General features: G+C 39.4%; 1 protein-coding gene across 1 annotated transcript in view; it reads right to left on the bottom strand.

The window, feature by feature from the left end:
* Positions 1-23,442, bottom strand: part of PTPRD (protein tyrosine phosphatase, receptor type, D) — a 1,303,505-nt gene that overhangs the window by 13,979 nt on the left and 1,266,084 nt on the right. Inside the window, exons 34-38 of the mRNA XM_011937289.1 lie at positions 13,070-13,355; positions 12,474-12,652; positions 11,731-11,857; positions 10,357-10,482; positions 3,037-3,191 (exon numbers count right to left, since the gene is read on the bottom strand). Of these exons, the coding sequence (XP_011792679.1) occupies positions 3,037-3,191; positions 10,357-10,482; positions 11,731-11,857; positions 12,474-12,652; positions 13,070-13,355 (873 nt within the window). The remainder of the gene's footprint in view (positions 1-3,036; positions 3,192-10,356; positions 10,483-11,730; positions 11,858-12,473; positions 12,653-13,069; positions 13,356-23,442) is intronic.

The raw sequence follows: 23,442 nt of genomic DNA, 5'->3' as shown, positions 1-23,442 counted from the left end.
TCTCTTTCACTTATGAAACTTACATTGGCTGGATATGAAATTCTGGGTTGAAAATTCTTCTCTTTAAGAATGTTGAATATTGGCCCCTACTCTCGTCTGGCCTGTAGGGTTGCTGCTGAGAGATCTGCTATTAGTCTGATGTGCTTCCTTTGTGGGCAAGCCAACCTTGGTGAATCTGATGATTATGTGTCTTGCGGTTGCTCTTCTTGAGGAATACCTTAGCGAAGGAGAGAATGGAATCAAGCTGGAGAAAACGCTTCAGGATATTATCCAGAAGAACTTCCCCAACCTAGCAAGACAGGCCAACATTCAAATTAAGGAAATACTGTGACCCCTACTTTCAGGTACACTAATGAAACGTAAATTTGGTCTTTTCACATAGTCCCATATTTCCTGGAGGCTTTGTTCATTTCTTTTCACTCTTTTTTCTCTAATCTTGTCTTCATGCTTTATTTCATTGAGTTGACCTTCAATCTCTGATATCCTTTCTTCCACTTGATTGATTCGGCTATTGATACTTGTGTATGCTTCATGAAGTTCTCGTGCTGTGTTTTTCAGCTCCATCAAGTCATTCTCGAAACTGGTTATTCTAGTTAGCAATTCCTCTAAGCTGTTTTTCAAAGTTCTTAGCTTCCTTGCATTGGGTTAGAACATGCTCCTTTAGCTTGGAAGAGTTTGTTTTTACCCACCTTCTGAAGCCTACATTTGTCAATTTGTCAAACTCATTCTCTGTCCAGTTCTGTTCCCTTGCTGGCGAGGAGTTGTGATCCTTAGGAGGAGGAGAGGCGTTTTGGTTTTTGGAATTTTCAGCCTTTTTGTGCTGGTTTTTCCCCATCTTTGTGGATTTATCTACCTTTGGCCTTTGATGTTGGTGACCTTCAGGTGGGGGTTTCTCTGGGTGGACGTGCTATTCCTTTCTGTTAGTTTCCTTCTAACAGGACTCTCTGCTGTTTTGCTGGAGGTCCACTCCAGACCCTGTTTGTCTGGGTATCACCAGCAGAGGCTGCAAAACAGCAAAGAAAGATTGCTGCCTATTTCTTCCTCTGGAAGCTTCGTCCCAGAGGGGTACCTGCCAGGTGCCAGCCAGTGCTCTCCTGTATGAGGCGGTATCTGTCAGCCCCCACTGGGAAGTGTCTCCCAGTCAGGATACATGGGGGGTCAGGGACCCACTTGAGTAGAGAGTCTGTGCCTTATCAATCAGAGCTGAGCACTGCACCAGGACAAGAGATGCTCTCTTCAGAGCAGCCAGGTGGGGACTGCTAAGTAAGTCTGCTGAAGCTGCGCCCACAACTGCCCCTTCCCCCAGGTGCTCTGTCCCAGTGAGATGGGGGTTTTATCTGTAAGTCCATGACTGGGGCTGCTGTCTTTTTTTCAGAGATGCCCCACCCAGAGAGGAGTAATCTAATCTAGAGGGGCAGTCGGCCTTGCTGAGCTGTGGTGGACTCAGCCCAGTTCGAACTTCCTGGCGGCTTTGTTTACACTGTGAGGGGAAAACAGCCTACTCAAGCCTCAGCAATGGCACACGCCCTTCCCCTCACCCAGCTCGAGTGTCCCAGGTAGACAGACCTCTCAGACTGCTGTGCTAGCAGTGAGATTTTCAAGCCAGTGGATCTCAGCTTGCTGGGCTCTGTAGGGGTAGGACCTGCCAAACCAGGCACCACTGGAGGGAATCTCCTGGCTTACCAGTTGCAAAGACTGTGAGAGAAGCGCAGTATCTGGGCCTGAGTGTACGGGTGTGGTACAGTCTCTCACGGCTTCCCTTGGTTAGGAAAGGGAAATCCCCTGACCCCCTGTGCTTCGGCTCACCCTCTGTGGGCTGCACCTACTGTCCAACCAGTCCCAATGAGATGAAATGGGAAATGCAGAAATCACGGGCCTTCTGTGTCAATCTCACTGGGAGCAGCAGACCAGAGCTGTTCCTATTTGGCCATCTTTCCAGCTCTCCTTGACGGTTAGTATTATTTCCTACATGCTCTTTGGTTGGTTTGCAAAGGATGCTTAATAACTCATTAGAAAGAAAATGTACATAAAGGTTTGCTTCTCATAACATGCCTGAGAAACAAAGGACGCTAGAAAGGACTTCTGTAAACATCAGCTAAGATAACTGAGGTCCAGAGAAACTTCATTATCACAGAGCCAAATAACAGAATTGAGACTGGAACACAGAGGTATCTTGGCCCAAGTCTAATATTTGTCCTGTTTTGAGATCCTGCTTTCTATGTCATTAAGAACTATAGTTTTCTTTGATGTGCTGAAGCAAAATATATTTTTTAATAAACTCTCAAGAGTTTCACCATAAAAAGATTAGCAATTTAGATGTCAAGTTGCTAGAATCCTAAAATATATTTATTAGTTTAAATACAATTAGGTAGTGAATTCCTTTTGTTAGAAGGTTTTTGCACAGCAACTTCCAAAAACACTAAATTTACGGTGAATGTCTGAACCATTTACTTGCTGTTTCTATTAACTTCAGTGACTTGAGTTACAAAATGCTCTAGAAACTATTGAAGATAATTAACTTGAAGGTACTTCATTTTCTGATATAGCAACAATTTTCAAGCAAATTGCATTTTTAACTGAGGTACCATACTAAGCACTTATTGACTGGCAGGAATTAGTATTGTCATTAAGGTTTGATAGCTATTCATGAGTTTTTCACAAAGACAAACACAGGAGAAAGATAGTTATCAGTGCATTGCTAAGAAAGCAAAAGCAAAAGCAAATATGAAATGATTAACACAACAAGTTACTAGGGGAGGTACCAACGATTCCTATTAAGGTAAAATTGGTAATCTAGTTTGTCTAATAGGAAGCAAATTTTGGGGATAAACGTTTTTCCTCTGATTATTTTCACTTTGTGAAAAGAGAAATCAAACCTGCTTTAAGTTTCATAATACATTTCCAAGAATAATATTTCAAATAAGCAAACTTACACAAAAAGTGTGTACCACGAAGAACCACCAACACTTATTTTCACAGCTATGATCACTGCTTTAATCACAAATGGAAACTTACCATTCTTGAATTGTAACTTACCTGCAGTGGACCGAAATGGGTCCATCTTGGCCAAACTGCTCTTTTGTTTTATGGACTTGGCCGATGAAGTCAATAAATCCTTCTCCGGACTTTGGCACTCCTTGCTCTGGCCAGTCAGTGAACTGGAACTGCCTTACTGTTCGGGACTGGCCGTCCTTTAGAAGGAAAGCCACATACCCGGCCACAAAGGAAGACGCCAGGAGGATTCAGCAAGCGCACAGACCACAAGAGCGGTCATTTTTATTTCCCAAAAACAAAAAGGGTAGAAAAAGTTAGGAACATGTTTAACTAGAAACTTAGTGCATCTGCTATGAATATTGTCCACACTCACATACCTTTAAATCACAAATTTATTTACTCTCGCAGTGCCCAGTTACAAACCTGGTTCTCGTTAGTAAATAGCCACATAGTTCCCCTATTAGCAAATGCTTCTGAGACCCAAAGTTTGGGTTCATAACCATTGATCATGTCTGCGTTCTTTCCAAAAAGGAACAGACATACTCCATTTTAAAAATTTCAGAAACTTATCACTTTGTAATATTGAAACAAGAACCCAGGCATGGCATCCAGACCAGAGCTTTTGCAGTTGTCATGATAACTTCACATCTGCTGTGCTGGCGTATTTCTAACATTGTCAAATGACAAATGGTGACATTTCAAGGATCTGACACAAACCCAGTAGTTGCTGTTAACCTGGATGCCCCCCATGTCTGAGAGGAATACAATTTCTAGCCATGGCAGGGGACATAGCATGAACCATGTGACTGTGCTGTTACATGGGAAATAAAGCAGCCCTCAAGGATACCAAGGACTACTAGCAAACAAATGCCCCTTTCTGAAACAGAGCTCTCCCTGGCTGAGCACAGGAATTAACAGTCTGTGAGGGACTTTAACATAGATACACCAAAAGGTAGGAGAAAAAAAAAAAGCCAGATGCAAGAGCAGTTTTTCTTTTTCAGAGTGATTAGGTAAAACTGCTCTGACTCATAAAGTACATCTGGGTTGAAAAGAAGACACTAAGGCGTTTCTGATTCCTTGTGGAATTTTAAGGTGTTTCTAGAAGCACAAGAAAAGTGGAAAGGAACCTCTGTTTATAGAAGCAGGAATGATACACTGCCCATCAACCTTCTCCCCTGACTCATTAGCGGACAGAAATAATAATCCAAGCTTAGAGAGACTGAACTCATTTGAAGAGGTCCTACTCCTAAATGGTCTCTTCTCATTAAAGAGGCTTCAACTTCTTCCTCCTTTCCATCTTTGTTAACACAGGTTTCAGATCTATGTGTGCATGTTCCCAAGGTTCTGGGTAAGTGAACAGGGACTCAATATTTATCATTGCTCATATTGAGAAGAGAAAGGATCTCAACGTGAGATGAGCACTCATCACCTTGCTTGGTGGTTTTCACAGGTACATGCCAGATTCCTGACTGACGTTATTGGAGGATGGAGGTCAAACAGGAAGATGACACCAAGTGTGTGGGAATCCTGAGAAACAGCGAAAACTACTTGGACCCCTAAGTACCTTAATGGTGGTTACCATGGAAGCATGATTTATTCCCCTCTGTCTCTGGAAAAGATTTGGAAAGCACAGGAAGGAGACTCAGAGGCTAGGTAATACAGATTTATTCTCCTCTGAATGTCCTGGGGATTTCATTTCTGACTCATGTGTACAAATTCCTTCTATTTGGAGGAAAGACTGCCTGACTTTCTTTAAAGGTTATCTGTTTAACAATACTGTAATTTTCAACCCAGAATTGCATATCCAGCCAAACTAAGCTTCATAAGCAAGGGAGAGACAGACAAGCAAATGCTGAAGGATTTTTGTCACCACCAGGCCTGCCTTACAAGAACTCCTGAAGGAAGCACTAAATATGGAAAGGAAAAACTGGTACCAGCCACTGCAAAAACATACCAAATTGTAAAGAGCATTGACACTATAAAGAAAATGCATCAAATTAACAGGCAAAGTAACCAGCTAGCATCATAATGACAGGATCAAATTCACACATAACAATATTAACCTTCAATGTAAATGGGATACATGCCCCCAATTAAAAGACACAGATTGGCAAGATAAAGAGTCAAGACACATCAGTGTCCTAGATTGAGGAGACACACATAGGCTCAACATAAAAGGACGGAGGAAGATCTACCCATCAAATGGAAAGCAAAAAAAAAGCAAGGGTTGCAATCCTAGTCTTTGATAAAACTGACTTTAAACCAGCAGAGATCAAAAGAGACAAAGAAGGCCATTACAAAACAGCAAAGGGATCAATGAAATAAGAAGAGTTAACTATCTATCTAAATATATGTGACCCCAATAGAGGAGCACCCAGATTCATAAAGCAAGTCCTTAGAGCCCTACAAAGAGACTTAGACGCCCACACAATAATAGTGGGAGACGTGAACATCCCATTGTCAACAGATCAATGAGACAGAAAATTAGCAAGGACATTCATGACTTGAATTCAGCTCTGGACTAAGCAGACCTAACAGACATCTACAGAACTCTCCATCCCAAATCAACAGAATATACATTCTTCTCAGCACCACACTGCACTTATTCTAAAACTGACCACATCATTGGAAGTAAAACAAACACTCCTCAGCAAATGCAAAAAAATGGAAATCATAACGAATGGTCTCTCAGACCACAAGGCAATCAAATTAGAACTCACTCAGGATTAAGAAACTCACTCAAACTCACTCAGGATTAAGAAACTCACTCAAAAACCACAAAACTACATGGGAGCTGAACAAGCTGCTCCTGAATGACTACTGGGTAAATAAGGAAATGAAGGCAGAAATAAAGATGTTCTTTGAAACCAATGAGAGCAAAGACGCAATGTACCAGAATCTCTGGGACACATTTAAAGCAGTGTGTAGAGAGAAATTTATAGCACTAAATGCCCACAAGAGAAAGCAGGAGCGATCTAAACTTGACACCCTAACATCACAATTAACAGAACTAGAGAAGCAAGAGCAAACAAATTCAAAAGCTAGCAGAAGACAAGAAATAGAACAGAACAGAACTGAAGGAGATAGAGACATGGAAAACCCTTCAAAAACTCAATGAATCCAGGAGTTGGCTTTTGGAAAAGATCAACAAAATAGATAGAAAAGACAGAAGACTCAGACAGACACAATAAAAAAAGACAAAGGGGAAATCACCTGCGACTCCACAGAACTACAAACTACCATCAGAGAGTACTATCAACACCTCTATGCAAATAAAGTAGAAAATCTAGAAGAAATGGATAATTGCCTGGACACATACACTCTCCCAAAACTAAACCAGGAAGCAGTCGAAACCCTCCATAGACCAATAACAAGTTCTGAAATTGAGGCAGTAATTAATAGCCTAGCAACCAAAAAAAGTGCAGGACCAGACGGATTCACGGCCGAATTCTCCCAGAGGTACAAACAGGAGCTGGTAGCACTCCTTCTGAAACTTTTCCAAACAGTAGAAAAAGAGGGAATGCTCCCTAACTCATATTATGAGGCCAGCATCATCCTGATACCAAAACCTGGCAGAGACATACCAAAAAGAAATTTCAGGCCAATGTCCCTGATGAACGTCGATGCAGAAATCCTCAGTAAAATACTGGCAAACCAAATCCAGCAGCACATCAAAAAGCTTATCCACCATGATCAAGTCGGCATCATCCCTGGGATGCAAGGCTGGTTCAACATATGGATCTCGATAAACGTAATCTATCACACAAACAGAACCAATGACAAAAACCACATGATTAACTCAATAGATGCAGAACAGGCCTTGGACAAAATTCAACAGCCCTTCGTGCTAAAAACTCTCAATAAGCTAGGTATTGATGGAACGTATCTCAAAATAAGAAGAGCTATTTATGATAAAGCCACAGCCACTATCATAACGAATGGGCAAAAACTGGAAGCACTCCCTTTGAAAACTGGCACAAGGCAAGGGTGCCCTCTCTCACGGCTCTTATTCAACACAGCACTGGAAGTTCTGGCCAGGGCAATCAGGCAAGAGAAAGAAATAAAGGACATTCAAATAGGAAGAGAGAAAGTCAAATTGTCCCTGTTTGTAGATGACCGAATTGTATATTTGGAAAACCCCATCGTCTCAGCCCAAAATCTCCTCAGGCTGATAAGCAACTTCAGCAAAATCTCAGCAATCACAAGCATTCCTATACACAAATAATATAGAGCCAAATCATATACACCAATAATAGAGAGCAAAATCACGAGTGAACTCCCATTCACAATTGCTACAAAGAGAATAAAATACCTGGGAATACAACTTACAAGGGATGTGAAGGACCACTGCTCAAGGAAATAGAAAATACAAACAAATGGAAAAATATCCCATGCTCATGGATAGGAAGAATCAATATTAATATTATGAAAATGGCCATTGTGCCCAAAGTAACGTATAGATTCAATGCTATCCCTATCAAGTTACCATTGACTTTCTTCACAGAATGGGAAAAATCTACTTTAAATTTGATGTGGCACCAATAAGCCCCCAAAGTCAAGACAATCCTATGCAAAAAGAACAAGGCTTGAGGCATCATGCTACCTGACTTCAAAGGACACTACAAGCCTACAGTAACCAAACCAGCATGGTACTGCTACCAAAACAGATATACAGACCAATGGAACTAAACAGAGGTCTCATAAATAACACCACACATCTGCAACCATCTGATCTTTGACAAACCTGAGGAAAAACAATGGGGAAAGGCTTCTCTATTTAAGAAATACTGTTGGGAAAATTGGTTAGCCATATGCAGAAAACTGAAACTGGATCCTTACCTTATACAAAAATTAACTCAAGATGGATTAAAGACTTAAACCTAAGACCTAAAACCATAAAAACTCTAGAAGAAAACCCAGGCAGTACCATTCAGGACACAGGCATAGACAAAGACTTCAGGACTAAAACACCAAAAGCAATGGCAACTGAAGCCAAAATTGACAAATGAGATCTAATTAAAGAGCTTCTGCGCAGCAAAAGAAACTATCATCAAAGTGGACAGGCAATCTATAGAATGGGAGAAAATTTTCCTAATCTATCCATCTGACAAAGGGCTAACATCCAGAATCTACAAAGAAGTTATATTTACAAGAAAAAAACAACCCCATCGACAAGTAGGCAAATGATACGAACAGACACTTCTCAAAAGAAGACATTTATGTGGCTGACAAACATATGAAAAACTGCTCACCATCACTGGTCATTAGAGAAATGCAAATGAAAACCACAATGAGATACCATCTTACACCAATTAGAATGGTGATCATTAAAAAGTCAGGAAACAACAGATGCTGGAAAGGATGTGGAGATATAGGAACACTTTACACTGTTGGTGGGAGTGTAAATTAGTTCAACCATTGTGGAAGACAGTTTGGTGATTCCTCAAGGATCTAGAACCAGAAATATCATTTGACCCAGCAATCCCATTACTGAGTATATACCCAAAGGATTATAAATCATTCTACTATAAAAACACATGCACACTATGTTAATGTAGCATTGCTCACAATAGCAAAAACTTGGGATCAACCCAAATGTCCATCACTGATGGACTGGATAAAGAAAATGTGGCATATATATACCATAGAATACTAGGGTGAGTATTTCAGAAAAAAGGATGAGTTCATGTCCTTTGCAGGGACATGGATGAAGCTGGAAACCATCATTCTTAGCAAAGTAACACAGGAACAGAAAACTAAATGCTGCACTCAAAAGTGGGAGTTGAACAATGAGAACACACAGACACGGGGAGGGGAACGTCACACGCTGGGGCCTTTTGCGGGGTTGGAGGGCTTGGGGAATGACAGCATTAGGAGAAATACCTAATGTAGATGATGGTTGCTGGTGTACCAAACCACCGTGGCACATATATACTTATGTAAAAACCTGCACATTCTGCACACATATCCCATAACTTAAAGTATTATTTTTTTAAAAAAAGGAAGGGACCAAAAACATACTCTATTTTGCTTCCTAAACTGCGAAGTTGAGATGACAAACACTCCAGGAGCACAAACAGCAAGTGTGGTCGCTAAGAAAATTATACAATCACAGGGAGACTTAACAAAAACGGTGAGCAATTTCTGGTTTCAATCTTCTTGTGTTTATTGTGATCAGATTTAAGTTGGGCATGTGTGGAATAGGAAAGGTGTCTCTGCCATTGGTGGGGCCTGGTCTTTTTTCTTTATCACCAGGAATAGTTGGTGAGTTTACTCAAAATGCACTTTCTATTTTCACTCACATACCTAACTTCAAATTCTGAAAGAGTATTGTTTCTTTGTTTTTTTAAACAATGGGGCAGGTCACACTCAAGACCTAGAAATTTAACTGCTGCCTTGAATACAGTCACCTTCGGAATAGTTAATACAACTTTCTGGGATTAACAGGTCGGTCACCTAGGCCAACCCTCCTGCTAACCAATTTCTCTGTCACTTAAGGTCAACAGCCAGGGCCAGGCTTTGGGGATTAGCAGACAATCTCCAAACATAAATTTGGAGAAAGCTGCTTTCCAGAAAAAACAATGGATCAACTAAATAGATCTACCCTAGAGTTTTATTCAACCCACCCACTATGACAGTTCCAAACACAAGGCAGGTTTTTGAATTGACCTGTTCTCCCTTAAGATGTGTTTGTAATTATAGGTTGAAAGTGGCCAAAGGCAAAGATATTAGAGTTTATGCATAGAACATCTTATATCACGGCTGAACCTTGGACTCAACAATCCAGATAAGAAATGCAGAATGAAAATTAGCCAACAAGGGTCATGGGAGCACAGCTCTCATGGACAGACACATTAGCACACTGAGGAATAAGCCATGCCAGGAATCAAATTAGAATGTGCAAAGCTTGTCAGATTTTTCCAAAGAATGCCATTTGCTCTGCAGTTTTAAAATCATACCAAATTAACCTCTGGGTCCATATGACCTAAAGGGCTTTGCAAAACAACAACATATTTACAGCCTCAAGTAATGAAGAAGTCAAAAAAGCTCCAGAGAGAATGAGCTGAGAAGGTGAATGTAAGCACAGCCAACCAATCAGTAAAAACTTCCCAGCACAAACACTCACCAAGTGCATCCCCAAGGTTGAGCTGCCAGATGTTATGTTTGAATGAAAGCCAAACTAAGGTTTGGGAGAAAGCTTGCCAGACAGAGGAAAAGTTACTCTCACATACTTAAAAAAAAATGTTCTCCAGAATGAGTGATTTCTCTTTGGGACGACAGTCAAATGCTTCTCCCAGAGAGAGAGGTATCTTAGACTACTTTTCAGCTAATGGTTAAGAGTTGAAGACTGTGCCAACTTACCCTGGCATCTGTGACCTTGAATTCCCTTAGGATATACTGTGGCATGTTGTACTCAGCCATGGGATCTACAACAAAGTACTGGTATCTTGCAGACCGTTCTGCTGGCCAGTATTGGTGACATTTCTCCTAAAAGGAGAGAAGATTAATGTTAAACTAGGCAAAGTATAAAGAACATTTTGTCTGTCTGACTATCTAATTTCCTTATCCCATGAATAAAAATTCAAGGCAATTTCAATTGCATATGACTCACTTTGTATTTGAAACCATGAGCTCCCTTCATAGGGAAACCCTTTGGTTCAGTATTTGCCCATGGGATCCAGCACAGTACCTGGCAGATAGTAGCTGCTTAATATACACGAGTTGAATTGAATACTTTGATAGGGTAAGCATCTTCACACCTACAAGTTATCCAAATAATTACATCAGTCCTTGGACAATGCTGGCCATGACAACAATACATTGCACCACTATGGTTTGGAATGAAGAGAACCATCCGTATGGGCATAGAAACGTCTGAATTGATTTGTTGCAATCTTACTTGTCAAGGAAACGTTGGGGTGGGGGCCAGGCCATTTTAATGACTTGGCTAAACCCTGCAGAGTCAGTGGCCACATCAGAGCAAGTCAGTTACTTTCCTAGTCTGATATTCTTTTTCTTCTCTCTGGGGCCTCTAAAAGTTGGGCTTTAGCTGCACTTCTATTTAATTGACACAAAGAAGACAGAGAGAAAATATCTGAGGCAAATACGAAAAAATGCTCACATGAAGTCAATCTAAGAGGTATCTCTAAATAATATTAGGTCATAATAAATAGTAGAGTAGTATTAATAAATAGTAGAAACCTTAAGATTTCTAATACTATTTTATGTGTATTCCCCCCCCAAAAACATCCACATTTTTTAAAAAGTGGATCTGGGATTACCGGGTTATATCCTTAGAAAAATTATGTCACTTTCCAACACTTTATTCAATGGGGGTGAAAGGTAGGCAAGTAAGAATTTGCCACAGGAAGAAAAGAAAGTCAAGTTCCTTCATACAGAGAAATGATGGCACATCAAACTCTAGCACGTCCAGAACAAAAGGCAGGAAGAAAATGCTGAGAGTCAGACATAAGTCAAACAGGGTCACCTGCTACTTACTCATTTGTCTCTATGTTTGTGCTTCACTGGAAACAAATCACTAGATCTTTCTTTAAAACACGGAAATTTTAAAACTTGATGTGGCTTTACAAATTTAGAAACTAACAAGGAACGATGGTCTGGATCGTGTCCAGAGTCCAAAAAAATGACACTAGCACAAGAGTTATTAAAACAAAGTCTTCATTTCTCCATAGAGTACATGTCTTATGAGGAGAGACACAAGAGCCACACACTTACCCTGCCCATTTCACGCAGCTTGGTGAGCATCACAACGATGGTGGAATTGTGTTCCCAGAGCATCCGCCAGAAGTCTTCAGTGGTCTCTGCCAAGGGCCCCTGGGTAGCGATGTAGGCTTTCTGTTGTCTGAATTACAGAGAATGAAAAGAATGTGTTAAAGTATTTAGAGAACATGCAAAAGCTCACACTTGATATATAAACATCAACGTTGTAATAAAAAATGAAAACATATTATTAATGCAATTGTGGTCAATTCCTGCTAAGATTACACAATCAAATGAGAGCATTTAATACATTTTAGGGACCTTGCAAAATAAATTGCTTGTTAATATTATGATGTATGTCTTTATCATTATTATTTGAATTTTAGTGCAATGCTAATAGCTCAATTTCATGTGTCATACAAATCACTTAAGAAACACTTAGATGTGCAGCTTCATTTTCTAGAAATTACTCTCACACAATCTATTACATTTATGAAATATGGTACAAAACAGATTCTTTATACTCCTTACAAATCCAGTTGGCTTCTGAAAGAAGAGTGCAGAAGGCCAGATTAAACACTTCATAACTACTGCTTCTTACTCCTATCCAAAATAATAAAAAAAAAATCAAGGGACTAAATGATGACCTATGCAGAAAGAAAATGGCTTTGAATGAAGACGAAATTTATTCCGGTTATGAAACTAGGGCACATGTAAATATCAAGGCTTTGGATAGTCAGGGGAGCAAAAGTAGATACCTGTAGCCATCAATAAAACTGGCATTGATGTAATCAGATCCTTCTACTCCACGGATAGGCTGCAGGCATACCCTTGTGGATTCATATGGCATAATATTAACAAGGCGATTTTTGAATTTATTACATGGAAGATTGGCACTGATAAATCTTGAGGTGTGAGCTTTTGAGCTGGCTAGACGCTGTTGAATAGAAAAAAAAAGGAAAAACCCACCAGTCATTTTCACCTATGGTTTGAATGTAATGTACCCCACATTTCCCTTTTCCATAGAAATCTTTTGTTTACTTAAAGTAAATGACTATTCAAATTGTACTGCTTTTCATATCTACCTAATTACTCTCTACAGCCTAGTGGATTTCTATATATTTTCTGAAAGTAAAATCTCTCAAATTAGCAGACATAAGGGCTCAAGATATTATCAGGAAGCAAAGAATAGAAGAGGAAAAGGGGAGGAATACATTTTAGAATCATACACCTGAGGCAAAGGTCAAATGAATCTTGTACTTCACAAATTTGAAAGGTTAAAGTAAAGCCCCGACTCAAAGACAAACCCAGAATGACTCGCTCCTGAATAACCACGTCACATCCAATACCATACCTTAAATTCGAGCTCCATTCCTGTGACATTCTCTCCTGTTTCTATTTGTGTCAGCTTCTGAATGTAGGCATACAAGTTTCTAGCTGGCACTTCGGTATTTCCACAAGTCACTGCTTCTAACAGTGCATCATGGATAAAGATGTATTGGTCTTCTGTTTGAACCATGTAGTTCCTCTGGGCTCTCATTAAAGTTACATGGCCATAAATATCTACAGTTTTTTCATGCTTTATTCTTTCTAACATGGCATCTATGACAATGAAACAACCAGTCCGGCCAACTCCCGCACTATGAGGAAAATAAAGAGAAAAGAAGAGCCCAAATAAACCTATCAGAAAATCAACACATAATAAAAGTATTTCTATTATTCTTATTAACTAGATCTTACATCCATTACTTCTACTCAAATAGCTATTGGGATGACTTTGTAATACTCTAAAGTCAAAAGTATTATCTAGGCACGATAATCAGAGGGCAGGGAACAAAAGACTGAGCAAAATTAGTTTAGTTTTAAAATGTAAAAAATATTAAATCTATAATCACTATGTTCCTCGATCATGCAATACAAAGTGGACATTGTTTTGAACTCTTTTGAAGTCATGAAAAAAATACAAACATTTAGTCTGTCCGTATTTAGAAGATAGTTTTATATATTGGTCCAGGTCTGACTAGGCTATAGTTTTTGCAAACTCTATTTTCGTTCAATGTACAAAATATAAAGATTGTTTTTACAATCTCAAGCTAAACTTTGGATGCTTCCTATTTATCAAAACCTTCAGGCTGAGGACATTTATGTGTCAAGTATGGTTCAATCAAAAATACTTTCTCTTCCTGATCATGCGTGTTTATCAGGCTGGTAAACACGTAAACAGGAATAGGTAAATATTACCATCTTAGACAACAGGCAACAGACAGCCTCCTTCATTCGCTACATGCCATGTTTCCTGTCATCTGTGTATCTATGTATTCATTTATTTGTCGATCATTGATCTATCCATTTCTTCATTCAATAAACAATGAAGTACTGTGCTAAGTGAAATAGGGGATACAACACAAAGATGACTTAGATGCTATCTCTAAAGAGCTCAGTGTGTATCAAAGGGACATAATACTTTATACACAGCTATTTCTAAACAAAGAAAAAGGATGTTTTAGTTTGGTATATGATGTGGCATTTGAAGTACGACTTGAAGGACAGGAAGGATGAGGAATTAAAGATGTTATAGCATGAAAAAAAAGATGGCTGGCTTTGGTAATCATACTGCTGGCTCTGGGAGCTACATGTAAAATTTTCATAGGTTTGGCAAGGCACCTGTGCAACAAAGATATCAGACCTCCAAAACAAATGAGTTAATGCTCACCAGGGTGCCTGTCTCAACTGAAAAGGCAGTTTCTGTTTGGTATCAAGTGGCTGCAAGCAGTAAGAGAGGTTTTTTTTTTTTTAAAAATATACCTTTATTTAACTGCTGAACAGTGTATATTAAAGCTAGCTTCCATACAGGAGCTCTGTGGTTTGCAGACTGGGCTAAGTGGGAATTTGATACAACCACTATTTTAAACTAGGTTACTTTCCTATGTCCTGTGCCAGAGGGCTCCTGAATACTGATGCTAAGACTTCAATACCAAGCATAAACCCACAAATTGACATGGCATTGATACATCATGCAAAAGCCTTCTGCGACAGAGAGTCTTACAAATGATGGCACACACCTCAGCACAGACCAATTGGAAACCTGATGCAAACATTAATATAGAGCGAAGTCAGCCTGATGGTTCCAGTTCCTTGAGATCCATGAAGTCTCATTTTATTTAGTTGGTTCTAAACAAGCCTATTAGATGGCAAGTTTTCCCTGACATTCCCCATTCCTACCCTCCCAGGTGGTTTTAATCACCCTCTGCCTCAGATCCCTAGCTGCCCTCAAATACCCCTCTTCACTACAATTCTAACCAAATTATATTATTAATTCAGGGCAGCCATCCATAAACCATAGCATATATCTTGAGAGCAGGAACTGCATTAAAAAAAAATCTTTGTGTGCCCTACACAAAGCACGCAGTAAGTGTTCAACAGTGTTTGTGAAATAAGTAAACACATTAGTGACTGGCTTGAGAGCCCTCCAGTAATGAGCAGCCAGTCCCAGTAAGGTAGACCTACTTAGGAAACAGGACTCTTCAGTCCGTGTAAAATCCTACATTTGACAAGGGTTTGGAGCTATGTAAGGAGTATCCGAGGCCTGCTCTGCATAGTGTTTGATCGGGAATAAAGAGACAGGAAAATCACTTTAAGTAGTCTCTTTGCTGGTCTCCTGATAAGCCATCAGATTGCAGTTAAAGGAACATAAGTCAGACTCAACCTGGAAAAGATTTGTCTTTCTGTGTTTCTTTCAAATCCTGTGTTTGGCAGGTCCTGAGACTCCGAGTAACATCTTTCATTCTTTCTGTGTTGTCTTACTAAATTGTCTTCATTGCAGCTGTGAATCGTTTCTAATTGGACACAATTTTATGCAGTTCTTCCCAGTGGAAACCACACTGTAAACCTTAAAACTGAGCCCTATATATCAAGTCAATTCTAGATAATGGCAGGACTATTTTCTCAAAATATGCATCAGGGACCATTCAAATGTCTGGATGATGCATGGTTCTATATTCTGGCAGAAAGATACTACAGAATCTTGCAAAATTGGTAGGAATAACTCCGACTCCAAACAGTATCAACCTTTTCATAATGCTGATGATATATTTTTTTCCAAAAAATAAGGAAGGGAAAAAATCAAATATGTGTGGGTTCAAATCATGAATTGTGGGATGAAAGGAAATAACAGAGGCTATGACTTGAACAAAACCTGTTTTTTCCCCCAAAATTCAAAATATTGTTAACTGCCCAATCTTGCCATTCATATGGAAGATAGGGAAGGAGATGACTTTGGAGCTTAATGTGTTACCTTTTTCTAGGGTGAAGAATTCTTGAGGGATTTAAATATTAAATATGTGTTTTAGCTTGAAGCAAGACCTTGAGGCTTAACGTACCTCTTCAGACATCAATGGCTGTGTATCCTTGAGAAAGACACTTTAACCCCTACCTTACATTCCCGTATTTCTTAAATCATGATAGTGACAATTAACTCTTATTAATGTGAATTTTCTAGTGAGTCTAATTATCCAGTAAGTCTTAAGGCTAAATTAAATATACCAAGTGTTGGCCTGGCGCGGTATCTCACGACCGTAATTCCAGCACTTTGGGAGGCCGAGACGGGCGGATCACGAGGTCAGGAGATGGAGACCATCCTGGCTAACACAGTGAAACCCTGTCTCTACTAAAAAATACAAAAAACTAGCTGGGCGAGGTGGCGGGTGCCTGTAGTCCCAGCCACTGCACTCCAGCCTGGGCGACAGAGCGAGACTCAGTCTCAACAACAATAAATAAATAAATAAATAAATAAATACACATACCAAGTGTTTTGCAAACATAATGGAAAAGGCAGTTACTTTCTAGGTACAAACTCCATTTTAACATTCAGTCTCTAAAGCTGACAACGAGAAACAGGCAATGTAATGCTGGGAAAATTATGACAGAATTACTTCAGAAACACTTGAGATTTGGCTTTTTAAATCTTGCTTTCGCCAACAGACACATGAAAAAATGCTCGTCATCACTGGCCATCAGAGAAATGCAAATCAAAATCACAATGAGATACCATCTCACACCAGTTAGAATGGCAATGATTAAAAAGTCAGGAAACAACAGGTGCTGGAGAGAATGTGGAGAAATAGGAACACTTTTACACTGTTGGTGGGATTGTAAACTAGTTCAACCATTATGGAAAACTGTATGGCGATTCCTCAAGGATCTAGATCTAGAAGTACCATATGACCCAGCCATCCCATTACTGGGTATATATCCCCAAAGGATTATAAATCATGCTGCTATAAAGACACATGCACATGTATGTTTATTGTGGCACTATTCACAATAGCAAAGACTTAGAATCAACCCAAATGTCCATCAGTGACAGACTGGATTAAGAAAATGTGGCACATATACACCATGGAATACTATGCAGCCATAAAAAAGGATGAGTTTGTGTCCTTTATAGGGACATGGATGCAGCTGGAAACCATCATTCTCAGCAAACTATCACAAGAACAGAAAACCAAACACCGCATGTTCTCACTCATAGGTGGGAACTGAACAATGAGATCACTTAGACTTGGGAAGGGGAACATCACACACCGGGGCCTATCATGGGGAGGGGGGAGGGGGGAGGGATTGCATTGGGAGTTATACCTGATGTAAAGGATGAGTTGATGGGTGCTGATGAGTTGATGGGTGCAGCACACCAACATGGCACAAGCATACATATGTAACAAACCTGCACGTTATGCACATGTACCCTAGAACTTAAATAATAATAATAATAATAATAAAAATCTTGCTTTCATCTACTCTCTCAAGCTGCTCTTTTCTCTGCCTTCTTTCCAATAGATTTGACTTATATCTGAGGAGCTTTCTGCTTTCACATTTATTGTCATGGCAAATGAGATGTCAGGCAAGGGCTTTCCTACCACAGTGTCTGACACGTAAGAAGCATTCAGTAAATGCTGGTTTCTTTTCCCCTTCTCTGACAACACTTGGGAACTGCCCTGAAGTCCTACAGCCATTCACGCCATACTTGGATAGCAGAGAAGACTCAAATGCAGGTTCTGAGGTGTTAAAATTTAGCACCCTGTTCCCAGCACCCCCAGTGCTTCACAATGCTTTCCACCATTTAGGTCAGCAGTCATTGCCAAATATGGTGACTTTCCTGTAGCCCACTCATCTGTAATATTCCATTAGCAGCATTTGACTACGCCTAATGCAGATTCCTAGAAAAGCCTTTTATCCTTGGTTTTAAGGACACTAGTCAAGGGAGTATGGGAAACATCAGATACTCCCTCGGGGTTAACGGTAGTAAGGGTGGAGATTGTGTCATGACTCCAAACACAAAATAATCCAAAACAGGTAGTACACGAAATCAGCCCAAAATAATTGTATCATGATCCTGTATCACGGTAACACTGATTCTGTAATAGGGTAGAATTCCTACCATGTTTGAAATCGAAATCAAAGATGAACTCTAAATGTCATCTTCAGAAATCTACTGGCATCCATTCAGACTCTGCCTCAGTATGTTTCATTTTGTTTCTTTTATTTGACTCCAGTGCTAATTCTCTACCTGCCTCTCTGGATTCTTCCATCTGTATCAATTTCCCAGATTACATATCTCTGCCAGTCCCCAAAATGTATATAATGCTCCAAAAGTTCTGTCCTCCTTTCTTTCCGAAGTGGTCTCCAAAGGATTCCTAAAGTGATGGCTCTCTTTTTCAGCACAAGTGGAGATCTGTATTTCAAACCATCTTCAAGTATATCAAAAATAAAGATTCTAAGCTTAATCAGCATCTTTCCCTTTCAAATCTGCTCTTCCCACACTCAGGCTCTCCTTGACACTCAGGTTTAAAATTGAAAAATCATCTTAGTCTGTTTTTGCCTCTTACCCTGCACAATAATAAATTATAAATTGCTATGTATTCAAACTCCATGATTTTCTTCAACTCCCCATCAGTGGTATGCTAGAGCTAGCAAAAGCCAATCCTTACATTTTCAGGGATTATTTGCTGAAATAAATATATTAAAAATAAAGGTAATACTCAAAACTCATTGTTTCTTAATTGTTTCAAATTATTTTATGCTCTTGAGGCAAAAACATCATATACAGTAATCCCCTTTTATCTGTGGTTTCGACTTTCCGCAATCTCAGTTACTTGCAGTTAACCACGGTCTGAAAATATTAAATGGAAAATTCCAGAAATAAACAATTAAGTTTTCAATGACATACCTTTCTGAATAGTGTGGTGAAATCTCATGCCCTCCCTCTCTCTCCATCCAGTCCAGGGTGTGAATCAATCCCTTTGTCCAGTGTATCCATGCTGTACAGGCTGCCTGCCTGTTAGTCACTTAGTAGCCATCTCAGTTATCAGATGGACTGCCCTAGTATTGTAGTGCTTGTCTTCAAGTAACCCTTATTTTACTTAATGGCTCCAAAGTGCAAGAGTAGTGATCCTGGCAATTTGGATATGCAAAAAAGCAGCTGCAAAGTGCTTCCTTTAAGTGACAAGGTGAAAGTTCTCAATTTAATAAGGGAAGAAAGAGAAATCGTATACTGAGGTTGCTAAGATCTATGGTAAGAATCAATCTTCTATATGTAAAATTGTGAAGAAGGAAAAGAAATTCATGATCGTTCTGCTGTTGCACCTCAAACTGCAAAAGTTACTGCCACAGTATGTGATAAGTACTTAGTTAAGATGAAAAAGGCATTAAATTTTGGGTGAAAGACATGAACAGATACATGTCATGACTGATGGCAAGTGGGCTTGGTACTCTCTGGGGATTCAGGCATCCACTTGGGATCTTGGATCACACGCCCTGCGGATAAGTGGGGGACTGCACTAATGATGGGCCGGTGATCCTCTCTCTCTAGTGACCTCATGTTTGTAGTCTGAAATCATCCATGGGAATATTTACACCAAAGAAATCAGCAAATACTACTTTTTTTTTCCTCCCCCAGAGAGCAGGTTTTTACACATTTACCAGCACATATGACTATGCTAAAGCATCCATCCCCACCATCCAGGGACAAACAGGAAAGTGTTCCTTACTTTGTTCTTCCATCCACATTTGTTGTATTGTCATAAGACTCTCTCGCCTACTATTCCACAAATATTTACTGAGTGCCTACCATGTGCTGAGACATCGAAGAAGCAATGAGCAAAACAAACGTGATCTTTCCTGTTGGAGCTTACAGTTTAGTGTGGGAATTCGACATTAAATAATCACACGAATAAACATCTAATTACAAACCTCAAGCGGCGCGGTGAGGCAAATGTGGAGGACGCTGGTACAGCACCTTTGAGGAAGTGCCATTGACACGGAAATCTGTTTTGGGCTGAATTGTGTCTTTCTTCTCAAAATTCGTATGTTGAAACACTAACCCCCAGTGTGACTGTACTGGACACAGAGCCTTTAGGGAGATAATTAAGGTTATATGAAGTCACAAGGTGGGAGCTCTAATCAAATAGGATTGATGTCCTTGTAAGAGGAAGAGACACCAAAGATCTTTTACTCTATGCATACACAGAGGAAAGGCCATGTGAGGGCACAGTGAAAAAGCAGTCATCTAAAAGCCAGGAAGAGAGGCCTCTCCTGAAACCAGCTCTGCCAGCACCTTCATCTTCGGACTTCCAGCCTCCTGAATGGTGAGAAAGTAAGTTTCTGTTGTTTACGCCACTCAGTTTCGAGTATTTTGTCATGGCAGCCCCAGCAGACTAACACAATACCTAAAGGTCAAGTAACCGTTTGCTAAATAAAGAGGGTGGAAAAGCTTTTGAAAAGATATCCTAAAAAAAAGTGCTAGAATAGACAATAGCACATTTGAAAAACTAATAGAAAGCCATCAGCTGAAAGGCAGTGAGGGAAAAAGAGGGCATATTCCACATAGTTATTTTCCATTTTAGGGACTGGTTATAACATTTTTATTAAACTTATAACCACATCAGCAGCATTTATTTAGAATAATTCTGCCTTACATGTTTCACAATTTATCTTTCTGACATGGCTCATCTATTTTTGAGTTTATTTTGACGCATCTATTGGTTGGCTAGAATATGACTTTCAATAATGTTTTATATAACATATGCATGGATGCTACTTTTTCTGATGCCTTATATATCTGAGAAACTCTTTGTGGGTTTCTTTTTCTTTTCTTCACATATGACCAACAACTTGGTTTTGTGCAGGATTACTGGGCTCCAATATTATCTCTTCAAACTCTAAATATATTGCTTCATGGTCTTTCTTTGTCCTTTGAAAAAGTCATAGGTCAGTCTGGTTTCCGGTCTTTTAATAGTAATTTTTGCCCTAAGTAATTGTTTCTTTAACTTAGAGGTTCAAAAATTTCATCTAGATATGCTTTAGGCACTGGTCTCACGATTAAAACCGCAGGGCCCTCAGGTAATAATTTTATTATAAGATTCTTGGCTGTCCCACAACACTAGTTCAAATCAAACATGTTTTATGCTTTCCCACCTCTGGGCGTTTGTGACGCTGGACCTTCTACCTCCGTCTCATCTGTTGACATGTACTTTCCTTCAAGATTCACCTCAACTGCTGCATCCTGGATCAACATTTCCTTTTGATTTATTCCTCCTTGGACTCTTTTGACAATTTGTAACTGTTTTTTCAGCAACTGCCTTACTTTAGTTTCGTTTTCTGGTTATTATCCTTATGCCAGTTGATGGTCTCCTCCAGGGAAAAGACAACAGCTTCGTTGTCTCTACTGTTTGGCAATTTCCATGTCAGGGAAATTGAAGGTGCTCAACTCAAGTGACAAAATTAAAAAAAAAAAATTAAAAAATGTTTAAAAATAGAAAGCCCTCTCCCAGATCAGTAACACATAGGGAAACATTCCCCAAAGCCCCCAGCAGGGAAAATTCCTTTGATACATGTTTACAAAAATAAAGTAATACTTATAATTCGATGAGATGCAAACAATCTGTGCTTATGCTTCACTCCAATTGCTAAGAAATAACAAACCTCAGGCACATTTTTTTTTTTCCTTAAGAAATTGAACGTTGAAAATTCAGAGCTTTTTTTTTTTTTTTTTTTTTTTTTTTTTGACGGAGTCTCGCTCTGTCACCCAGGCTGGAGTGCTGTGGCCGGATCTCAGCTCACTGCAAGCTCCGCCTCCCGGGTTCACGCCATTCTCCTGCCTCAGCCTCCCGAGTAGCTGGGACTACAGGCGCCCCCACATCGCCCGGCTAGTTTTTTGTAGTTTTTAGTAGAGACGGGGTTTCACCGTGTTAGCCAGGATGGTCTCGATCTCCTGACCTCGTGATCCGCCCGTCTCGGCCTCCCAAAGTGCTGGGATTACAGGCTTGAGCCACCGCGCCCGGCCGAAAATTCAGAGCTTTTAAAAGTATGCCAGCCTACTTTTGTTTGAATTTCCAAGTTCCCACAGCGGCTTATATTTATTTTTTTCCTTCTCCAATGTATTCTTTTTTTGTTCACCCATCAGTATCTGAGTGCAGTGCACCTCTCAAAATGAAGGATTGTAGTTCTAAAAGCAAATGCATTTTTCTTTGATCCTGAAAAACTCAGCTCTCCATTGCAGTGATAATGACGGAACCCTATTTAGTGCTGTTTGTTTTTCATCATTTCAACAGCCTTCAACTTGAAACATGATAAGAACAGCAAAACTGATAAACCACCCTTATTTTTATCTGTTTTCTGTCAGAGTAGTTGCCAGGCACTGAGACAGATTTTTCTAAATATCTTTAAAAAAAAAAAAGGAGTGCATAACCCTGTGCTTCAGGCTGAGGCCAGCACAATTTGGTACATTTATTATGTTACAGAAAATTCCAGCAAAAAGAGAACGACGGCACTTTTAAATCGAGTCTAGCTTATGTTGGTCTCTGTTATCCCTAAAGTAAAATCAACTTTTTAAGTTATTTTCCAGTGAGGACAACGATTCCACTAATGAGAATCAGAACACAAATAAACTCGATATTTGTTTTGACTTCAGCAGCAAACCAAATTATTGGTAAACTGTAGTCTTTTTTTTTTTTTTTTTTTAAATTTCAGTGAGTGATAGATGTTCCAGTGTTTACAAACTGAAAGACTATACAATCCATTAAACAAGTATGCCTACTAGGAAATTGTTATTACTTCAATATTATCATTCATCCAGTTACAACATTTGTTTTCAATTTCTAAAAACATGATTGAGTTAGTCCCACGGGTTGAAACATGCTTAATGTCCCGTGATGTGATACAGTAGTAATGTGCAAAAAGAAAAAATTAAGAGGCATACAGGGACTGTTTTATGCTAACAAAATTCTGGAGATGTGTTTAAAAGTTGGTTTTTCTGATTAATGTGGTGGAATTTTAATGCTGACCTGACCCTTTACTGGTACTTCACTGATCTGGCAAAGAAAGACAATAGAACTAGGATATTTCACACATCATTTAGTTGGGTGCAAAGGCAGTAAAATATGGACTAAAAAAATCATTGTGAGCATTTTGTACATATGACAGCTTATAATTTGATTGGATATAGTTCACCTATCAGAATGGTATATGAACTACAAGTATCTGACGTCTATGAGAAGAGACAGAGTTTTATGACTCAGGTTTATAAGATTAATTAGGTGACTCTTTTAATAAAACTGTGATGTGACTCTGATGAGGCTGCCATTTTGAAACTCTTCTTTCAGAAATTCTTTGCTAAAAATCAACATTTAACTTTATAAGCAGATACTGGCCATCTCTACAATATTTGGGGTT

This window comes from Colobus angolensis, unplaced genomic scaffold (assembly GCF_000951035.1).
Source record: "Colobus angolensis palliatus isolate OR3802 unplaced genomic scaffold, Cang.pa_1.0 Scaffold162, whole genome shotgun sequence".
NCBI classification, from domain to species: domain Eukaryota; kingdom Metazoa; phylum Chordata; class Mammalia; order Primates; family Cercopithecidae; genus Colobus; species Colobus angolensis.
Note: the sequence above shows the minus strand (reverse complement) of the source record. Positions and strands in the feature narration are given on the sequence as shown.